General features: G+C 39.1%; 2 protein-coding genes across 2 annotated transcripts; one reads left to right on the top strand and one right to left on the bottom strand.

Moving 5' to 3' along the window:
• Window positions 1-3,468: 3,468 nt before the first annotated feature.
• Window positions 3,469-9,411, bottom strand: ponzr1 (plac8 onzin related protein 1). The gene is made up of 4 exons (XM_074662163.1): window positions 9,091-9,411; window positions 7,038-7,148; window positions 6,626-6,771; window positions 3,469-3,851 (listed from the first exon to the last, which is right to left on the bottom strand). Exons 1-4 carry the CDS (start codon window positions 9,347-9,349, stop codon window positions 3,714-3,716), a joined length of 654 nt encoding a protein of 217 aa, XP_074518264.1. The 5' UTR covers window positions 9,350-9,411; the 3' UTR covers window positions 3,469-3,713.
• A 1,567-nt stretch (window positions 9,412-10,978) lies between these two features.
• Window positions 10,979-17,555, top strand: LOC141784219 (olfactory receptor 2AT4). The gene is made up of 2 exons (XM_074661973.1): window positions 10,979-12,067; window positions 15,503-17,555. The coding sequence occupies exons 1-2, from the start codon at window positions 11,130-11,132 to the stop codon at window positions 15,609-15,611; spliced, it is 1,047 nt and encodes a 348-aa protein (XP_074518074.1). The 5' UTR covers window positions 10,979-11,129; the 3' UTR covers window positions 15,612-17,555.
• The last annotated feature ends 2,348 nt before the right edge of the window (window positions 17,556-19,903 follow it).

Genomic DNA, 19,903 nt, shown 5'->3' with positions numbered 1-19,903 from the left:
TGAGGTTCATCGACTTTGAAGGCTTGTCATTTGAGCCTGTAGGTTGTGCGTCTCAATGAGACAAACATTTTGGGGTTAGTTTGATCTCTCTACAGCATTCCTCTTGTTTATAAGAGCTTTTTTAGTGTGTCTAGGGGGCGCTAGAGAGCAAATTATGGGATGTTGGGGGGTCAAGTTTTTCGCTGATCGTGAGGTGTGTGACAATTTTAGTGAGTTTTTGAGCAAGTTTAGGTGAAGTGAGTCCTTCTGTTTTTATCTACTTTCAACTTTAATATTAGGTTTAGCATCTTACACAGTGTCATTACATTTCCTGAGAACTGTTTTGAACATTGTCCTACCCGTACTACCTTCACTCTGCTTATCTTTGCTATCTTCTCACTTCCCTTTTCTCCTCAGCCCATCCTGCCTCTGACTCTTTTCTCCAAACATTTCCACAGAAAGGAAAACGAGAGTTACAATGACACCAGAGCGGAGGAGTGAGGAGTTGCCTTGGTGGTTGGTCAGGTCACAGCTTGTGATAAGAGCTTCTTCAAAGAGGAGGAATGTGTGAGCGGGAAACTGAAACTCATTAAACAATCGATGCACTGAAAGCACAAGTGACACAGGAACAGACGGTGTTGATAAAGAGAGTTATGGAGTCAAAGTTCCAAGAGTTAAACATAAAGAAATCTGCCGCTAAAGCTAACAGAAGATTAGCAGCAGCATGATGTACATTTATCTATCAGCTGCATTTTTCCAGAATTATTTCCAATTTAAGGAAATGCATAAAAATATGAGGCAAAGAAGACAAGACCTGGATTTCAACATGTTTTTAAAGTCGAAGGAACTGAAAGACCAAATAAAGTGTCACACCCACATATTTGTCTGACATGAATGCTTTCATTTTGACCCCACAGAGAAGAACAAGTAAAGTATCTGGCTTCAAATTGTTCTGCGTTTGGTTTTTAAAGCTTTATGATGAAATGTACCATCTTGGTTTTAATGAATCATAATGACCCAAAAGCATCTTTGTTAAACATTGTTTTAACATTCACAGGAGGATCCAAACTAGTCTGAAAACACGGATGGACCAGAAAGAGGCCAACAGGAAATATCTCCTCAGTGTTCACCCATGGGATTAACTCTGTCAGCCAAGATGTTCACATCCTCCTCTGAACTGTTTTGGTTCAGTTAGATTGGACAAAAATGTGTGTTTCTGTCTCACAGGGTTTATCCAGCATTTCAGGGGCTGGAGCCCGTCCAGGAAAATGTTACAGCTGTGACTCTCCTCCCTGTTTCACATGCAGAAAGACACTAAAGAAGGTTCAACACTCAACAGATCCAAGCTATAATTCTAATTAAAGAATAAAACACAGAGTTAATCAAAGGGAAAGCCACCAAGTTGTTCTGTGAGGCTGTTTTTGCTAGCAAACATGCAAACAGTTATAGTGCTAACATGTGTGTACACAGTTAATAAAATAAAACAAACATATTCAAAACCCTCGGTGTTGAGTGTGTTGCACTCGTAGCAAATCCTAATGTTGGGAAATAAGCCAAGACCGCATTTTTAGAAGCTGCAGGAAATCCCACACGAGGCTAATTTTTCTGTTCTTTAAAGACAAAAATGAAGTCTAAACTTCTGGTAACAATTAAAAAAAATCTGCAAGTGGAGTAAGAGAAATGTCCTTGTCAAGATTAGAATAACATCTTAATACAAGCACAAGCAAGGAGGCGAAAGACTGAGTTCAGCTTTGTTTATCTGCCTGGAAGTGAGCCTGAGCTAATATTTTCAAAGCTATGATTGCTGAGGTCATTGGGTTGCACAGTGCAAAAATGTATCAAAAGTTGTTTTAATTTCCATCAGTTGTAAAAGTACAAACAAAGACATGTGCTAGGTTTTATATGAAACCATTTACACAGAAAATGTGTTTTTGTTTCCAACACTTTTTTGTTAGAAGACCCTGAGAAGACTACCAAAATAAAGATGGTATCAGTGGTGGTAAGCTAATTTTGGAAACACAACAGGTGCACTTCGGTACGGCACACATTCAGTGGTGTTTCCTCTGAGTAAAACTGGGACAGGTCCCCAAATTACCAACCTGTGCCGCCCCACTTTTTGGTACTCTTCTGTTAGAGTGCTAGAAGGTGGAGCTAGAAACACAGCAGCCCAATGATTGGTTGAAAGAATCATCATTTACTGTGCGACAGCAGCTGCTGTAGTTCTCTTTGTGGCACACAGCTTCCTCTAAATCAAAAATTTGTGCTGTGTGACAAAGAGCCACATGCCAATCACAAAGAAGACAAACTGCTGGATGTCTTCTTTTTTGTTGTGTTTACTAACGGGGTTTAACTAGAAGGGCACAGTTGGCTGTGAAAACGCAAAAAAGATCAGGCTGTACTGATCCATTCCAGACCAAACAGTACTGATCCATTCCGGACCTTGTTGGAAGCAGGGATTATTTATTTACCTATCACATAAATCAAGTGTTGTAGACATTTTTTCTGTCTGTTTTTGATTATTTATCTTGGACCCTGGCAGTATATTTTGAAACAACTGTTACCAATCTGGTTTTTAAGCTGGACAGTGATTTTCAACTAGACAGCCAAATTAAAACTGTTTTTAAGTTTTGTTTTTATCACTTAAGGCGGTTGGCAAAGGTTGAATCGTTTATGTCCAGTCAGCACTTTGCAACAGTGATCCATGCACATTACAGAGGCCCTCTCACTGTCCACTTTTAAAAATCGGCTTAAAACCCATTTTAATTCTTTGGCTTTTAACTTCAACAAGACTGCCTGGTCGTATTGCCTTTTATTTTCTTTTATTCCCTTTTATTTGCTTTTAATTTTTTTTGTATGTTTTCTTTTATGTGTTCTAATCTGTTTTTAGCTTTTAAATTTTATCTACTTGTACAGCACTTTGTATACTGGTATGGTACGGTACGGTACGGTGCAGTACGGTACGGTGCAGTACGGTACAGTACGGTACAGTATTTCCGGAGTCCACAACTGGAAAGTTTGGGGCCCCCTCTTCTAGAGAGCATGGAGTCACTTTGTGTTCATGTTCTGATTCAAACAAACCAACACGATATGTTTTTGCTTGAGTGTGAATCTGTTACATAACTTAAAGAAGTGAGATTTTTTTCCTCTCGTGACTTTCAACACTACTACAGGTCGGTTCATTATTCAAGGGAGCACTTCTGCTCGAAGAGAAACTCCTGTTTGCTCTGAATCCACCACATCTGTGTTTGGCTGTTTCAGTTTGTGAGAGTGAAAACCAGGACATGACTCGGTAACTGATCACCATGCTCAAATGTGTGAAAGTCAGTCCCCTGCAAATGATCATATATAGTATATTTTTATAATCATATATATTTATAATGTGACAATACAATCCTTTTTTTCACACATTGAAAGTCTCTCTTTAAAAGTCTCAAAAAGCCAAATTTATTAAACAGTGCAAATCAAAGGTGCATCACATATTAGAAATCAAACGTGCTAAGAAATGAACAATCAACTCAGGAAACCTGGATTTAACTGTGGCTCTCAGGTAGTGAACAACAAAGCTGACGTTAGAGGAAAAAAAAAAGAGTGCTGCACTTATTTTCTAACACTGGTAACATTACAAGCAGAACTAGCTTTGTGTTTTTTATTTGTTGCTGAAATGCTTTGAAAAATAACCACATGGCTCAACATCAGGTGACACTTCTTGGCACTGAACCATTAAGTCTTAAGTCTTATGCATTGCGGACCTGGGTGGTGATCACCGCACTGCTGCCCTGGTACCTCTCCCTGATCTTCACCTCACGGTGCATCTGGCACCAGACACACCCGTAACACCACATAATCTTGCAGCAGTCATCACAGCAGGAACCCTGAGAAGAAGAGGAAGAATCATTCTGATCAGCAGGATTATTTAAGGTAGATATCTGGTCCCAAAACCCAATATAAACTCATTGTAGGTCTGAAATTCATCTCCATGAATAAAAAGTCTAAAACCTTCAAAGGTTTCTGGTTGTTTCCATTAAAATGTAAAATTTCAATTCATCAGCTGCTCCAAAGATAAGAAAACACCCTGAAAAAGGTCAAAATATGATGCAGCTAAACGTAAAATCACAACCCACACAGCGTACAAGCACAACATGAAATTGCTCACATAAGTATGAAAAAGTCTTACTGTTCACATGATAACGAAAAAACGCTGGGGACCACCCCTGAAGAAAACTATGCACCTGGACTTAAAGCATTGGCTGCATGATATAAGTAATATGTCTCTCTGACATCACCCATTTGTTTCTGATACAAAGTTTTGAAGCCTATCGTCAACAGTGGCCATACTGAAAATTCTGGACTCATCCTAGCTTGTTTTTTTTTTGTTTGTTTGTTTTTTATTTATCTATTTTTATGTGCCAGGCTGTAATCATTATAACTTTTTAAGTGTTGGTGGTTTCTGGTATTTCTGCATCCAGCCTCAAGCAGGATCTCAGAAACCTGCAACGTCCACATTTCTTCTTTTTTTTTTCATGGACAGAGGTTACTACTTGGCTTAAAGCTGTTCCTTTTTTTTGGTGCCAACCAAGCCACAACCTCCAGCTGAGAGAGGTGAAGTCTATGCAGAAGTGATGAAAAAATGCTGAAAACTGCAGTTCCCTGAGTGTCCACTTGAGGTTGGGTTCGGGAGTAACAGAAACCACACTTATATCTATTCAAAAAACAGATCTTTACAGCAAAAGTGAACATGTTTCAGCCTGGTGTAAAAAAAGGCTGTAGTTTGAAGGGCTAGTGTCTTTATCGGCGCTAGGGGAGCAACACAAAAACACTAAAGGCTGTCCTAAGAGTCACTACAAGTTGCCTACACTGCAAAAAAACTGAAATCTTATCAAGTGATTTCTCTTGTTTTTAGTAAAAAAATGTATTTTTAGACAAGATATGAGCCCCTTTCACCTGACCAGTCCAGAAAAATGTCTCATTTCAAGGTCTTTAAAGACTGAAATGAGGTCCAAACCATAAACTGTAAAAAAAATGGATGTCATCTTGCTCGGCTCGAAGTGAGGTCACCACAAAAACTGCTCCCCCTGTTGACTGCTTGCAGTATTTGTCAAAAAAAAACAGACCCCCAGCCATTCCAGATGGGCTGTGGTCGAACTTTAAAAATTTAAAGTGGTGATTTGAAGATATCATTAATTTTAGCTGCCTTGTATTTACGTTTTTTTTTCTGAAAAGCTTCATTTTCATTAGTTATAAGAGGTTAAAAACTAGGTTTTACGTCACATTTAATGATGATTGGCAGATGCCGTTCTTGTGTATTTTTTTCGGGGATTGTAAAATATATTGGAAGGCAGAATCAAGAAGTGATTAGATGCCTTATAGCTTCTACTGCGCAGACTCTGGCTGCACAACGCCTACCAATGGTTGCACCTGTGACAGGGGTATTTTGGCTTCAAAACCGTACACTGGTAAATGGCAGAGCCACACTGTCCACTCTATATACAGTCTATGGCTAAAACTGCATGTAACAAGTAGAAAAATCTGCCAGTGGTGTAAGAGGAAATGTGCTTGTCAAGATTAGAATAATGTTTTAATAAAAGCACATTTCTCTTACCACACTGGCAGATAAGACATATTTCTGAACTAGTCAGGTAAATGTGTCTCTTATCAAACCTAGACAGACATTTCAACCAAAAATAAGACAAAAACACTTGATAAGATTTCAGTTTTTTGCAGTGTAATTTGTGTAATAAGCCATTTGTATGTATGTACGTGGAATAACATTGTGAGAGTGACAGAAAGCATATAAAAAACCCACCCTAAATATGTTCAGAACTACAAATGAACTTTCTTCTGTCACTTCTTGTTTGTTTCAATGTCAAAATATCAACCCTCCTCCTTTTTCCAGTCATGGGACCGGCAGAAGTGACCCAAAAGAAACAAGCGCATGCGCGATTCATTCGCTTGCAGTCACCTGCTCTGGCTGTTGCTAAAAGTGAGGAGGACTAGAGGATAGAGGAGGGGCTTACAGCAGGTGAATTCATGCTTTCACACCAGAGCCTCCAAACTCCAGAAAAAGTCACCTTTTTTAAAAAAAGTGGCGAGAGGGGTCGGAAAAGTGGCTTAGCCGAAAACATTGGCACGACATGCCTCTTTTTTGTTTTTCTGCTTTTGTTTGCAAACTGCTCTTTGAACCCAGGCCTCAGTTACAACAACGCGTGGGTGGAGACACAACAGTGATTCTTCATTACCTTGCACAAGGGCAGAAGGGCACACACACGCACACAGTGGCCTATAAAGCATAAAATAAATTGCAAAACCTTGTTCCTGTCTAGGTCTGATAAACACTTGTAAGATATTGTGTAACGTTTTGTTCCTGGCAGCTGGCGCCTCAAGCACAGCAGCTTCTAGCCACTAAGAAAAAATTTTTGGAAGAGGAAATTAAATATCACAGCTCTGATAAAACAAAACGACTCCCCCAGCTTTAGTTCTTGCCTAACTCATACTTCCCTATGAGAAGTTTCAAGATGAGGCATTAGCGAGCTAAAGACACTGAACTAACACTTTGGAATAAAAGTTTTAAATTTGCTTAAAGTGAAGTGTTATTAGAGTTTAACTGAGCATCTAACTTCCCCCCATCCTTTTCCCAGACCAGCCTTACAGGGATGTTGTGCTTCTCTCTGATGGAGGACCGCAGGAGGCAGGACACCACGCAGCAGATATCCAAGAGCGGCATGGCGCAGCACCAGCCGTGCTTACTGGCCGTCTGACACTGCATGCAGAGGAAGCACCACATGCCACAGCAACCTTCATGAAGCAAAGAAACACATTCATGAGCTCATTCAGACATTTGGGATCAGTACCCTGTGGAGTGAGACATGAACCGTTATGTGTTTGAACTTGTCAGGAAGCTAACCCTAAGGCTCACCTAGCAGGGGGAAGGACTTGGCGACACAAACAAAACCTCAAAAACAATCAATAGTCGAGCATCGTTAAATTTCCATGCTAACTTGGCAAACTGGTTTTAGTCTAATTGTGACATTAGACCAGTAGATGCTTTCCCTTTGACTTACAGGTCTCCATATCAGAGCAGCAATCACAGAGGCCTGTGCTCCACGTCCCTGGACCATGGGTAGTGGTGGTGCTCACCACCACCTGGGTCGGCTGCTGGTAGACGGCCATATCTGGGAGGGATGAGACAAAGACAGAAAGATGCTTTGAAAACCAAACTGACATCTTAAGCTAATGAGTTTCCTGAATTAAACACCTCCAATTTTATTTTTAATGAACTGAAGAAAATAATCTGGATTTGTAACGTTATAAAAAGATAGTAAGCACACAATAGGACTTCAAACTTTTAAAAGGAAGCAGACCATGTAAACAACAAGTGTTTTTCACAGTTGGCAAGTGACATGTCTTTCTGCCTGACTGGAGCTGCTATAATATCCAGAGCTTATGTGTTACCGTTAGTGTGAATACCACATGTGTGGGTGAGAAGACAAGCAAAAAACTTAACGGTTTATTTCATTTACTGGAAATAATGTGCAATAGCATTCTTTTAATATAGTCGTAATGACGTTAAAAGGTAACGTTATCATTACATTGAGGTTTCTTATATGTCCACCTGCTTTCTTTTACTTGTGAAAACTACATGTGTTACAAAAAATCTCTCCTGAATACAGAATAAAACTCAAAGCATCTGTTTTCCACCTCCTAATAATTTGAGAGTAGCTGACAGCTGGCTTCATTTGACTGCTCTGAAAGGTGTGAAAGAAAGGCTAACACCTCTCTGCAGCATGTAAATAATTCTATGTTGAGTCAGACAAAATTCATGCTAACATCATTTTTTATATATATACTGTGATAAATAAAGACTTTCATATTGTTTTATGCCCCAAAAACCATGAAAGTAAATGTTTTAAATTTAAATTACACACTTTCTGCTTAGATTCACTCATTCTCAAAGGGTGTCATACTATTAGCACATAACTGTAGATGAATCATTGTATCTCAATTATCCAGCCCTGAAGCCATTTTTATATGAAGCTAACAACTTTAAATGTCTTATAAACAGTTAAAATAAAACGTTAACAAACTATTTAAGGCTGTTGTAACGTCACTCCAGTTAAAAAACAAGTAGACCACACTTTAATAAAGCTGTTGTGGCCTTAAATACCGATTACTGAATCCACTTAAGACTTTAAAGGCTAAATTTAAGCTAATGAGTTATTAGCTTGCACCCAGCTAACGGTTATCCTCGTTAGCAAGGTGAACGCTAGCTCCAGCAAACCTCATATAAAACCCTGAATTTCGTCAAATTTTCCAAATCCTAGTAGTTAAATCTTCATTTAATGTCAAAAACGTTCATTTTATTGTTGTAACTCAATGCTTGTTGGCTTAACTTGTGGAAAAATAATGATTTTACTGTAAACTGCTGTGCCCTTTTTCATATATGCACAAAACTTGTCATTTTTGGCGCGTTTGATGCTTATGTTTTCATCACAGACGCAGAGAAATATTTGCTTTTGGATATTTTACACATAAAAACGCCTTTGTAAAGTATTGCAATGATGTATAACACTTTAAGGAGCAGTTAGCTAGTTAATTATCAACCAAATATGACTTTACTGCTAGACTGAATTGATCTTTCTATGTTGTCTGTCACTACCATGGACCTATCAGAGTCTAAATAAAGTCTATTGTATTGTATTATATTGTATTGTATTGTATTGAACTCTAAAACAGTAAATATTTAAATGCACGGTTCAAAACACTTGACATATTATTATTAAATAAAGATAACTTTATTGTGCATTTTTTTCAAGTGCCTAAGTTTGTTAAACCAATGTTATAAGGGTTTGTAGGGCGAATCAATAAATTTGACCTCTGCCTGGCAAAGAGAAAGTACTTTTTAGGTCTACTGAGTCAATGAAAGATTCGTTACAATTCTCTATATAATGAATTTGAAAACACACAAATTCGACAACCTCTCCACCTTTTAGTCTTACTTTTTAAATCAGATTGGATTTAAAGCTATTTCAATCATCATCAACATCATCAAAGGTAAGAATTCAGTCTCAAATTTCACGTTTTTCAAGTTCAGAGTAACATAAAACTGTTTCTTACCTCTTTTCTTGGTTGTGTGATCTCTGTGAACCTCCAAAGACAGTCGTAGTAAAATGTGCGACTTGCAACACGTGCGACCAAATAAAAGCTGTGCAGTTTGTAAGAGGACAATATTAGTTTCAATTTCTAGTAATCCAGCCCCCTCAGGGCAATGACAAACCTGTACGCGCACAGTAGAGATAAGATTCACTACGAGTGAGATTATAAGGAAATGAATGCTGAAAGGCTCACGTAAAAAACGATGGAGACTATATTTCATAAATTTAGCATTCTCCACCAGGACCTAGTCAATGATATCATCGATTATAGGTGTTTTACAAAAGAAAAATTTAAGTTGGGTTGATTTTGAAATTGATTTTAAAAAAAATTAGGGACAGAAATTTGTTCTTTATGATAACCGTCGTCTGACAATTTTTGGCATATCTACTGCATGCTGCATTCAGGTGCTGTCGTAATTTTACACACCTCACAGCATACAACGGTTACAGGACAAGTAACATGAGTTCGATATTTGTTTTGTTCTTTTTCATATTTATCATCATCTTAGAAAAAAATAATGCTTTGAAGGACCCTGACTGAGCACAATACAAGTTTTGAGAGTGTAACCTTAAAAAAATAGTTATTCTTTATATTATTAGTAAACTGTGTCACTGTACCTTAACATTTTATTGCAGTTGACATGAGCACAAACGGAAAATTCATAACGATAAGTCAAACGCTTCAAAAACTCGTGTCAATAACATATGGTAGTCTATATTTTTTATTTGTACGATTTTTTTTCTTCCAATATCATACATTTAATATCTTCAGATAACCGTCACTCAAGAGTTACATATACGCGTTTATGTATGTGTATTTTGTTAATATTTACAATAAATATATTTTCTTTCCTTTTTCATAAATGTTTAAAGCCACTCAAAATGTAACTTGAGTTCTGCGAGAGACAAAGCAACCTGCTCTGTGCAATTGTCGGTGATACGGACATTGTACACCAGGGGGTGTAGTGGACTCAAAAACGAAAAGAGCCAAGAGCGGTTGGTGTCTATTTCCTGAACCAGCTCTGGAAACTTATTTTAGGATCAACTAGAGGATGCTTGTTAATGTAATGTAACACTATTATTGGCTAAAAAAAAGTGGCAATGCAACAAAACTCACCAAATTAACACCCAGGATATAAAACTCAGTATATGTATTTTTTATTTTTGTTGGAAAGATACAGTTCTGATAATAATTATAACATTGGTATATGGATGATGTTAATATGTACAGCTAAATATCTTACTACAGTGACTGGAATTAACGTTGTTGTATATTCAAGTACCATGTACAGGGGCAAATGAAATGACCGTTAAGTAGGTCCAACTGAGAACTGAAAGATGAACTTTTGGAAAAAAAAAAAAAAAAAAAAAAAAAAAAAAAAAAAAACTAAGGAATGATATGTTTTTGTGTATTGTCTGTATTATTGTTATTAAGTGTGAAAGCATCTCCTAAATGATATTTGTGTATGTGCATATATGTGTTAAATAAAAATTGAGTTCCAAAAAAAAAAAAAAAAAACATTTGATGGGGCATTGATTGTTTTGCATTTTGTAACTGTTGCATTCAGGGTTTAAGTCTAGGGATGAAGGTTTGGTTAATCTCAGGTGCCATGAGAAAAATTGTTGGTAATGTGGTGCACCTTGGCCCCTTAAATTTGGCATGGTGCCCCAAATCCCTGGCAGCGCCCCTGGTCCATTCCTAGGTTTGGTTTATTTCGCATGTTTGTTTTTCAACTGAAGTTGAATTTGAACTGAGAAGAAAAGAGATGGTCGCGTGGCTGTCTCGTGTGTGAGAGACGGAGAGAGCACGAGAGAGCGCGCGCTGGGAGGGTGCAACAGAGAGATGAAGGAAGTGCGGACTGTCTGAGTCAGTCGTCTCTGAGGCAGCAGTGAGTGAAGATCATGCGGGGGACAAACTTCTTTCACCATCACCTCCATTTCTATTTTCATCTGCGACATCATCATTATTCTCTGAGCCCAAACAAACCGAGCTGAGGAATAATGTCAGCGAACAACACCACATGGTCCATAGAGGCACGGGACTACACGTGCGTGCGTTTCTACGTCTCCACGGTGTCTTTCTCGGTGCTCCTCGTCTTCAACATCATCATCAACTGGACCATAGTGAGCGTGGAGCAGCTACGGAGTCACGCCCGCTTCGTCCTGGTCTTCCACCTGCTCGTATCCGCGCTGGTCCACATGGGGATGAGCTGCCTCTTCTACTACCAGATCCACCTGGACGCGCGCCCGGGCCGCTCCGCGTGCCTCCTCTTGATCACGCTTCTCATCAGCAGCGCGTGCAACATCCTCCTGACGCTGACAGCGATGGCTCTGGACCGCTGCTACGCCGTGTGCCACCCCATGCGCTACACAGCGACGTGTAAAACAGCGCTCTGGCCCTGGCTGCTGGGCGTCTTCACCTGGATCGTGGCTCTCATCATCCCTCTCAGCATCCTCCACGCGGACTCTCAGGTGGGCTACAATGGAGAGTGCGGCCGGGAGCAGCAGAGGAAAGGTGAGCTGCAGAGAATACTCCTGATCGGGGCGTGCACGCTGCTCATCCTGTACAGCTATGTGAGGATACTTGTGGAGAGTCGGAGGTTGGGGGTGCTCAACAGGCGTAACCGTGCCGGGTGCAGGACGATCGCTCTGCACGGGAGCCAGCTGGCTGTTTACATCCTGCCGAGCTTCGTGAACTACATTCTGACAGTGCTCAACAAACGGGAGCTCATTAAACCGGAGACCAAAGAGCTGTCAGCCGTGGTGGTCTTCGCTTTCTTCAGTTTGGCGCAGTGTGTTGCGCCTGTTGTTTATGGTCTGCGCAAAGAGGAACTTCTTGAACAGTTGAGTCACAGGTTCCCGATCTGTGGGAGGTACATGAAGAGTGTTTTGGGCTGGACTGTGCAAGTGAACTGGACTAACACACAGCAAAAATCACGGTAAGTAGCCATAAAAATCTATATGGTATACGTAATTATGTTATATTTAAGTATTTCTATAAGTAGCCGAACTCGTTCACTGCCATTGACGTATATAGTCGTCATTTCAGTGCAGAACGTTGCTGCTAAAGAACAGAAAAAGGTAGCGACAATCTTCTTTTTTTTTTCTTTATGAGAGAGTCTACTCTTTATTTCGGTATTTTCTGTGTTTACAGAGTCGTAGAACTCAATATTCTGTGGGTCTTGAAAGTTAGGTCAAAATGCGCTAAAACAGCTGGCAGTGAATGAGTTAAAACTTTTTAAACCCTCATTCTGACTCTTTCAATACCCGTTTCAGTATTCAGGTAGGAAAAGTCGAACTCCTCTGCTTCTGTCTTTGCATATTTTCACATTTTTATGACTACACTGCTGATAGCTGCTTCAGAGGAAGTTATTTAGAAGAGGTCAATGCTTTATGTAACAATAAATAGGCTATCTCGTTTGTTTTTGTTTCACCGTTCTGTTTTCATTATCAGTGGTCACTGTCTTCTTTATCTCTGTTTTCTGTCAACCTGGTTAACTCGTAGGCTTCAGTGCTTTAAGATGTTGGCACATGTCTAAAAAAATAAGAATAAAAACACAAATTTTCAACAATATAAGGGAAAAAAGTAAAAGGTGGAAAACTAGCTTTCTAATTTTCAAGCTTTTCGACTTTCTTAGCATCACCTGACTCAAAACTTTTACCCAAAGTATAACAGTACAAAAGGCAGTCAATAACTAATGTTGGATCGGTATCGATTCTTGTTACAGTATCTGATGAATTATTTTAGCACGTGCTTAAGGAGAACCTTTTACAAAAGGTGCAGCATTTCTGATATGATACCAGAATGTAATATCAGTAGTGATACCAGTTTCAGTGTCACCTTACATTCTGGTAAAATTAGACACATGAATAGAGAAGTGCCAAGTGAGATCTTGTTCAGGGTTGCCAGGCTGTGAAAAATCCCCCTTTTATTGTAGAGTCACTTCTGGTCAAGTTATTTACAGACGATCACAAGCTTTTCCATTACCCGCTGGTTATGACCCTGCAACCATCGCTTCATAAAGATCTGGTTTTGTGCAGCACAATAAATAAAGCAACACAAAGTTGCTTCATAAATAAAAACATAACTTTTAAGAGAGTGAAATCAAAGAAGGGCTCAAAAAGATGAGTTAAGAGAGAAAGATTATTCAAAGATTTAGTTGTTGAAATGTGCCAAAAATGGTCCGGAAAGTTTTACAATCACAGCCAGTACGTTAAATTTTTTGGCACTTTTAAACTTGTTCATGTTCAAGAGCCATCAAACCATAGACTGTATATAGAGTGGACAATGTGGCTCCGCCATTTACCATTGTATGGTTTTGAAGCCAAAATTTCTCCATCACAGGCGCCACCATTGAAGCAGTAGAGACTGTGAGGGATTCAGGGAGAATCTGAGTGGAGCCGGGTGACAAAAGTAGTAATTATTTTTTTCGTTCGAGAGTGTAATCACTTCTTGACTCTACCTCCTGACATATTTTACAATCCCCGAAAAAAAAAACACGAGAACTGCAGCTGTCAATCATCGTTTCACGTTACGTAAAACCTTGTTTTTAACCTTGTATAACTAATGAAAACAAAACTTTTCAGAAAAAAGAGGACTTGAATACAAGACAGCCAAATGATATCTTCAAATCACCACAACAATCAGACAAGAGAAACATTTCTATGAGGTGTATCAATCTTTTTAAGTTTGACCACAGCCCATCTGGAATGACTGGGGAGATAGAGTTTTTAACCTATACTGCAGCCAGTCACCAGGGGAGCAGTTTTTGTGGAGAACTCACTTCAAGCCGAGCAATCAGACGTCCATTCTTTTTTTACAGTCTATGTATCAAACCAGGAGAGCTAATAACGAGGGTTGGCTAATCTCGAATTAGCATTTACAAAATCTTACGACTCAATCTTGATTCGTTAAAGGGAGTGAGACATTTCAAGAACTTAGCTCATTCTCTGTCTTGATAAAAGTTTGATGAAGTGACGCATTTGTCCCATCAGTGTGAGAAATAACAAGTGTAAGGCAACCACTACTGAACGCAAAACACCATTTCCAACCATTTTCTTACTTTTAATGGTGATCGATTTTTTTACTTTCACTTTTCTCAGGTGAGAGAAGAAGCAACAGATCTGTCCTGTTTGTCAGACAGCAGTGGAGTGGCAGGGTTACAGCAACAGGGGATCTTAAATTAGGACATGGTGGTTGATTTAAAACAGAAGAAAAACTGGGGCACTCTGTGGTTGAGGTGTGAGTTTTTATATCAATATAAGGAGCAGGCAGATGACGTGTTACTTACAGGTTTTGTCTTGAGAAAATAACTTTCTACTCTGTGCTGGTGCCAGCTCTGTCCCCACCAACGGCAAAATCGTGACTCATGATTGTGACGATTTGAGGGCCGCAGGAACCTGATGGTCATTGGACAAAAATGTCTTCAAAATGTGGGAACATAGGGCTGACCCCACTAGTAGGGTTACCTTCGGTTAGCTTAAGTTAGCTTAGGTTAGCGTTCAACAGACACTGAAAGGGAGCTGTGGGCAAATTTCACCAGCACTTTCAAAGCAAACTGAGTGGTATATTACTTTTTAATTGATTGACATGTAAAAGAAACAATTAAGAACAAAAAATTGTGGTGTTACAGTTGTATGCTCTTAGCTAGCAGCACTGACTTCCTGTTCTTTACTGCTAAACGGTAAACCTGACTCTTCTGACGATTTAACAGGCAACACTAGAAAGGTTAACTAGCACAAAGGTGCTGGTAGCATGATTTTGCTAGCTCCTGCCATAGCCTAGCTAACTCTCTTTTGAGTATTTATGCTAAGCTAAGATAGTTGTCTATTATTAAGTGACATAAGTATGTTAGCAAGCAAAGAGTATGAACTAAATACCCACTATATCAAACAAATGCTTTAATATGAAGCTTTTAGATCAACGCAGGAAAAGCAGTAGCATGAAGCTACCACAGCTGCTCACTCATGTGCCAGAGAGTGGATTGTCATTGCTCAAAAATATGAGCTTTTTCTTGTGAGAAGCAAGAAAAACATTGCAAAGAGCGACTGATGGAACAGCCAAAATTAATGGGGATTTTTCAGAGTGTGACTAACATCAGGAGTGTAAGAAACGTGTGAAAGTACCTGATTTACATTAGAGGCTAGCTTCTTCTGACTGCTATGACTTAATACTACAATGAGTTAACGAGTCAGAATTTACTTTTGTTGCACGCTCTCATGAAACCCCGACTCATCCTCCCCTTTTGAGAGTTTCAAAAAGTGTGCGTGACAGATGTTTTCCCACAGTGTTGCAAAAGGAGAAGATGAGTGAATAATTCAGCATATGGTGTTATTTCTGTTTTTTTTTCAAACACTCCTTTTTTCCCTTTCAGGGAGCGAACTCTGACAGCCCAGACCATCATCTCACTGGAGGTCTCACAAGCCCCAGAGGACGAGGAAACACAGCGAATGTCAGGAGTTCCCCTCGAGTCTGACTCATGACATGGTGCAACGTGACCAGAAAATGCCCTCCTCAGGATCCTGACGCCACATGAACGTTTGGATATACCTGTGGCTTTTGTTCTCAGCTCAGACTGTGGAGGAACTGGAAGAGTCCACAAGGACACATTTATCTGAGCCTGTCTTCCTTCAACAGAGAGTGTAAGAAGCTCTACATGTGTCGTTCTCACCACATCATGGACATAAACAGAGCAATGATGACGTGATGTTTTCAAAGGACGTGGACAGTTCTCCGTTCTCTGGTCCAGGGATTTATGCTCTCAAGTCTTTGTGACATCTAAGCTACAAAAACCGTGCAACATATAAACTTTGTGGATATAAGAAGCTGTTTGATAGATTGTGCGTAATGTTTTCAGCTCTGCTCTTTTCAGGGGATTACTTAAGAGCTTCACTGTCTCAGAGGTGAATAAAAAGTTTGGTACAATGAAAGCTTGAAACTGATAAATGCATTTTTACAGAGCCTCTTAAGTCCTGCACTGAGAGTGAGTGCAATCATCACCATTAAGTGTATTTTAAAGGTTTGTAGTTTGTACATGAAAGATAATTTTTTTGAGATGTAGTTAAGTTCTTTATAGGAGAAAAAGTAAAACTATAATGCTCATGTTGAGGTAGTCTGTATTTTGTGGCCCTAGTTTTACTGGTTATTGGATCAAACATCAGCCTAACAGTTAGCCTACTTTAAAGTGGGGGTATTGTGCTTTCTGATATACACATCAGGATCTACTAGTTGGTTTGTGACCGTAGACTGTAAAAAAATGGACGTCATCTTGCTTGGCTTGAAGTGAGAGCGCCATAAAAACTGCTCCCCCTAGTTGCTGGCTGCAGTATAGGCCAAAAAATCCATCTCCCCAGTCATTCCAGATGGGCTGTGGTCAAATTTTAAAAAATTAATACATGTGATAGAAATGTTTTTTACATCCAGTTGTTGTGATGATTTGAAGATATTATTGGGCCGACTTGTATTCAAATCTTTTTTTCTGAAAAGCTTCTTTGTCTGTAGTTATGAGAGGTTAAAAACAAGGCTTTGCGTCATGTTTAACAATGACTGACAGCTGCTGTTATTGAGTTTTTTTTTTCTGGGATTGTAAAAAATGTCAGAAGGAAGAGCCAAGAAGAGTTTAGACTCCCAAAGAAAAAAAAAAAATTTGTCACCCAGCTCCACTCAGATTTTCTCTGAGTCCCTTATAGCTTCTACTGCACAGACTCTGATGGCACAACTGCTGCCAATTGCTGCATCCGACGCCAGAGGGCTGGCCAATCAGAAAAAAGCTTTAAAGAGACAGCAGCTAAATCAAACAGAGGCTGAAAACAGGGTCTTTGACAACACCAGTGTGAAGAAAGTGGAATTTTAAGTCACATAAAGTTACTGCAGGTGTGAAAGAAGGACAGATCATTCATTTAATGTATCATGTGACTAGCATTGCTAACACTCCTAAGAATGGCAAGAAAGTGGTTTAAGTGATTGTTTACGCTTTGAAAATTTAGTTTATAGTGCCATACTGGGTTTTATCAGTAAAGAAAGAGCGCTGTTCGCCAGTTTGTTTTCAGTCTAGTTGACTATTTTATACTTCAACATGTCCAGTCTCTGGAAAAAAAGGACTATTTTGTGCAGTTTGACAGAAAATGAAAAATGAAAAATCTCGCGACTAACTTCTAAGTGACTAAGTGTGACTTAAGTTCATAAACACAAGTTTAAGATCCATTTGTTGTTCATTTTTTTTAGTCTTTTGGGAAAAACAGCTGTTTTCTTTTTACATGCTTTTTCCCCGTACTAAGCTAGGCTAACTGTTGCCTAGCTTTAATAGCTTGCTACATCTCCACACAAAAATAATATAAGGTGTTCCAAAAAGTACACTGAACTTCCTCTAAATGTGTAAATCAGTTGATCTCAGGCCGCCAGAAACAACTTCCTTTTACTTTCCAGCTGACTTCAGCCGTTTCTTTTGCATTATTTACCACAACAAGAAGTGTGTTATATAATGTAGGAGTGTCTACAAAGCAGACTGTCAGTTTGGTTGATGCGGCTGCACAGATGCTGCTGAGCCCATCCATAACTCTTTAGTTCGACACTTCAGGGGAAATTCTCAATCTTTAACCGCACGGGGACTGAAGCGAGAGCTGGCACGGCGCTCCCCGTCTCAGTCTGAACACCCACAGTACCAAACTGAAGTCGTCGGTGTAGGGGACCTGAAGGGTTTCTGTTCCTTTGTAACAGCAGAAGCATTCAGACGAGAGGCTCTTACTGGCATTCTTGTTGCAGGTCTGATTCTCTGGAAGACGTGCAGAAGTGAAAGCAGAGTTGCAGAAAAGGGTAGTGAGTTCGGCAGGAAGACAGAACGTTTTTTTTTTGTTTGTTTTTTTTAACATTTACTTGTTCTCCTTTTTATGAGTTACCAAAACTTATCAAGCAGAACAAAATTAGAGTAGTTTGGCCTCTTAAACGAAACAATTAGACACAAACAAGTCAAGAACGTGGACTTTAAAATGAAGTAAGTGACAGAAAAATGACTCAAAACAAGCTATCATGGAGAAACAGATGAATGAATGTTTAGCATTTTAACAACAGAGGCCTCGAAAGCAGTGTGAGACACATTAACCGATCATCACTAATGAAGAGATAGACCCAATAACCTGCTCTTTACTGACATTTATATGCATTAGCTTACATTCAGTTTCTTTTTAGAATAATTTCCTCCTTATGTCCGTATCACTGCTAAAGTAAGGTAAAGTGAAACTGCTAGCTTACTTTGCTAAACTAGCAAGCAATTAATCCAGGCTAACCAAAGTAACAAAATATGCTATATAACAGGTTGCTGTTTGTTAATTTACCTTTTTAAGATTAATTTATCTTATTAAAGCTAATATAGCTACAAGCTAACTTGACTTGTTAGACATGCTATGTGATCTATACTAAGCAAAGCTAGCTTTTTGCTAGTTAAGCTTTGCATACAGCCTAACCTTTTCAATTTGAGGCTAAATTAACATCTAGCTAATTTTCTTAGATGGCTATGTCATTGTAAGTTAGCTACTTTGTTATTTAGCAGAGCATAAAGACTCAGCTATCTATACGAATGTGGCTACTTGATAAGGGGCTGTTAACACGACAACAGTTTTAGGGTGAAATGCAAAAGTTTTGTTGCCTCAGGTTTACATGGAAACTGCGTTTCAGCCGACCTAAAGCGCAAACTTTTGAAAACGGCCTCCAGAGTGACATTTTTCTGAAACGCTGCCAACACCGTTGCCGTGAAAGCCGGCGTTTGCTCAATCTGTTGAATCTGTTGAATCTGCTGACTGTCTTTCAACAAAATGAGCATCTGTTGCTCCACTTCTGCTCTTCGCATTCACCAACACACCAGATGATCAGCCCAACTCTACTTCGGTGGAGATCTCCCAAAAGCTGCTTCTGGACAAAACAGTTGTAGCCACCTTCACTGTGTTTTAGCATTTTCTGATGAAACATTGTCATATAAACGGGGCCTAAATCACTTTATTACAGAAACTCACCCAGGGTGTCCGCGGGGTCTTAAAAAGTATTAAAAGTTGATCAATTGTGGGAAAATTAAGGCCCTTTAAAAGTATTAAGAAGTCTTAATTGTGGTTTTATGAGGTATTAAATTTTATTGGTGTTCAAGCTTTGACTCCAAAAGTATCCATGAATATTTATTTTCATCTTTGAAACTGTCCCCTGAATGTGCCGTTAAGCATTTGGCCAATGAAGTTGTCAGCTATTGGAGATTAGCAAAATGGACATGCAAGATTTCAGACACTGTACGATGCAAGTCCACCTAGGGAACAAGAACGGGAGGGTCAATAAACCTGCCAGTAGTTTCATTTATTTTTTTTAAGGTTTATTCCTCATTTCTATTGAAATTCAAACCACAACTGCTAAAGATGGGCTGCTACCAACAGCTTAAAATTGCGATGAGGTCTTAAAAGTTTTTGAAAGGTTTTTTAAAAAGGTATTGAAATTAGCCTCTGGGTTTCAGCATATACCCTTGTCACCAATGTAAGCTAAACTAGTTAACTTTAATAAAATAATTGATCAACACTAAACTAAACTACTGTGAGCTAAAGCCCCTGCTAGCTAACTTAACATGGCACAAAGATAAACAAAGATATTTTTAGTTGAGTACAAATCCACATTTTGCTAGCTTAGCAGTTAACCTGTTCTGGGCAGCTAAATAGCTATTTCATGTATGCTAATATAAGTTAGCAATGTGTTCTTTGGAACAAAGTTGAAGTACTTTTGCATCAGAAACAAAACATTGAGACAC

This window comes from Halichoeres trimaculatus, unplaced genomic scaffold (assembly GCF_033239565.1).
Source record: "Halichoeres trimaculatus isolate MK-OKI-2021-1 unplaced genomic scaffold, fHalTri1.1 fHalTri1_scaffold_22, whole genome shotgun sequence".
NCBI classification, from domain to species: Eukaryota; Metazoa; Chordata; class Actinopteri; order Labriformes; family Labridae; genus Halichoeres; species Halichoeres trimaculatus.
The sequence above is the reverse complement of the archived record's forward strand: the minus strand, read 5'-3'. Positions and strand labels throughout refer to the sequence as shown.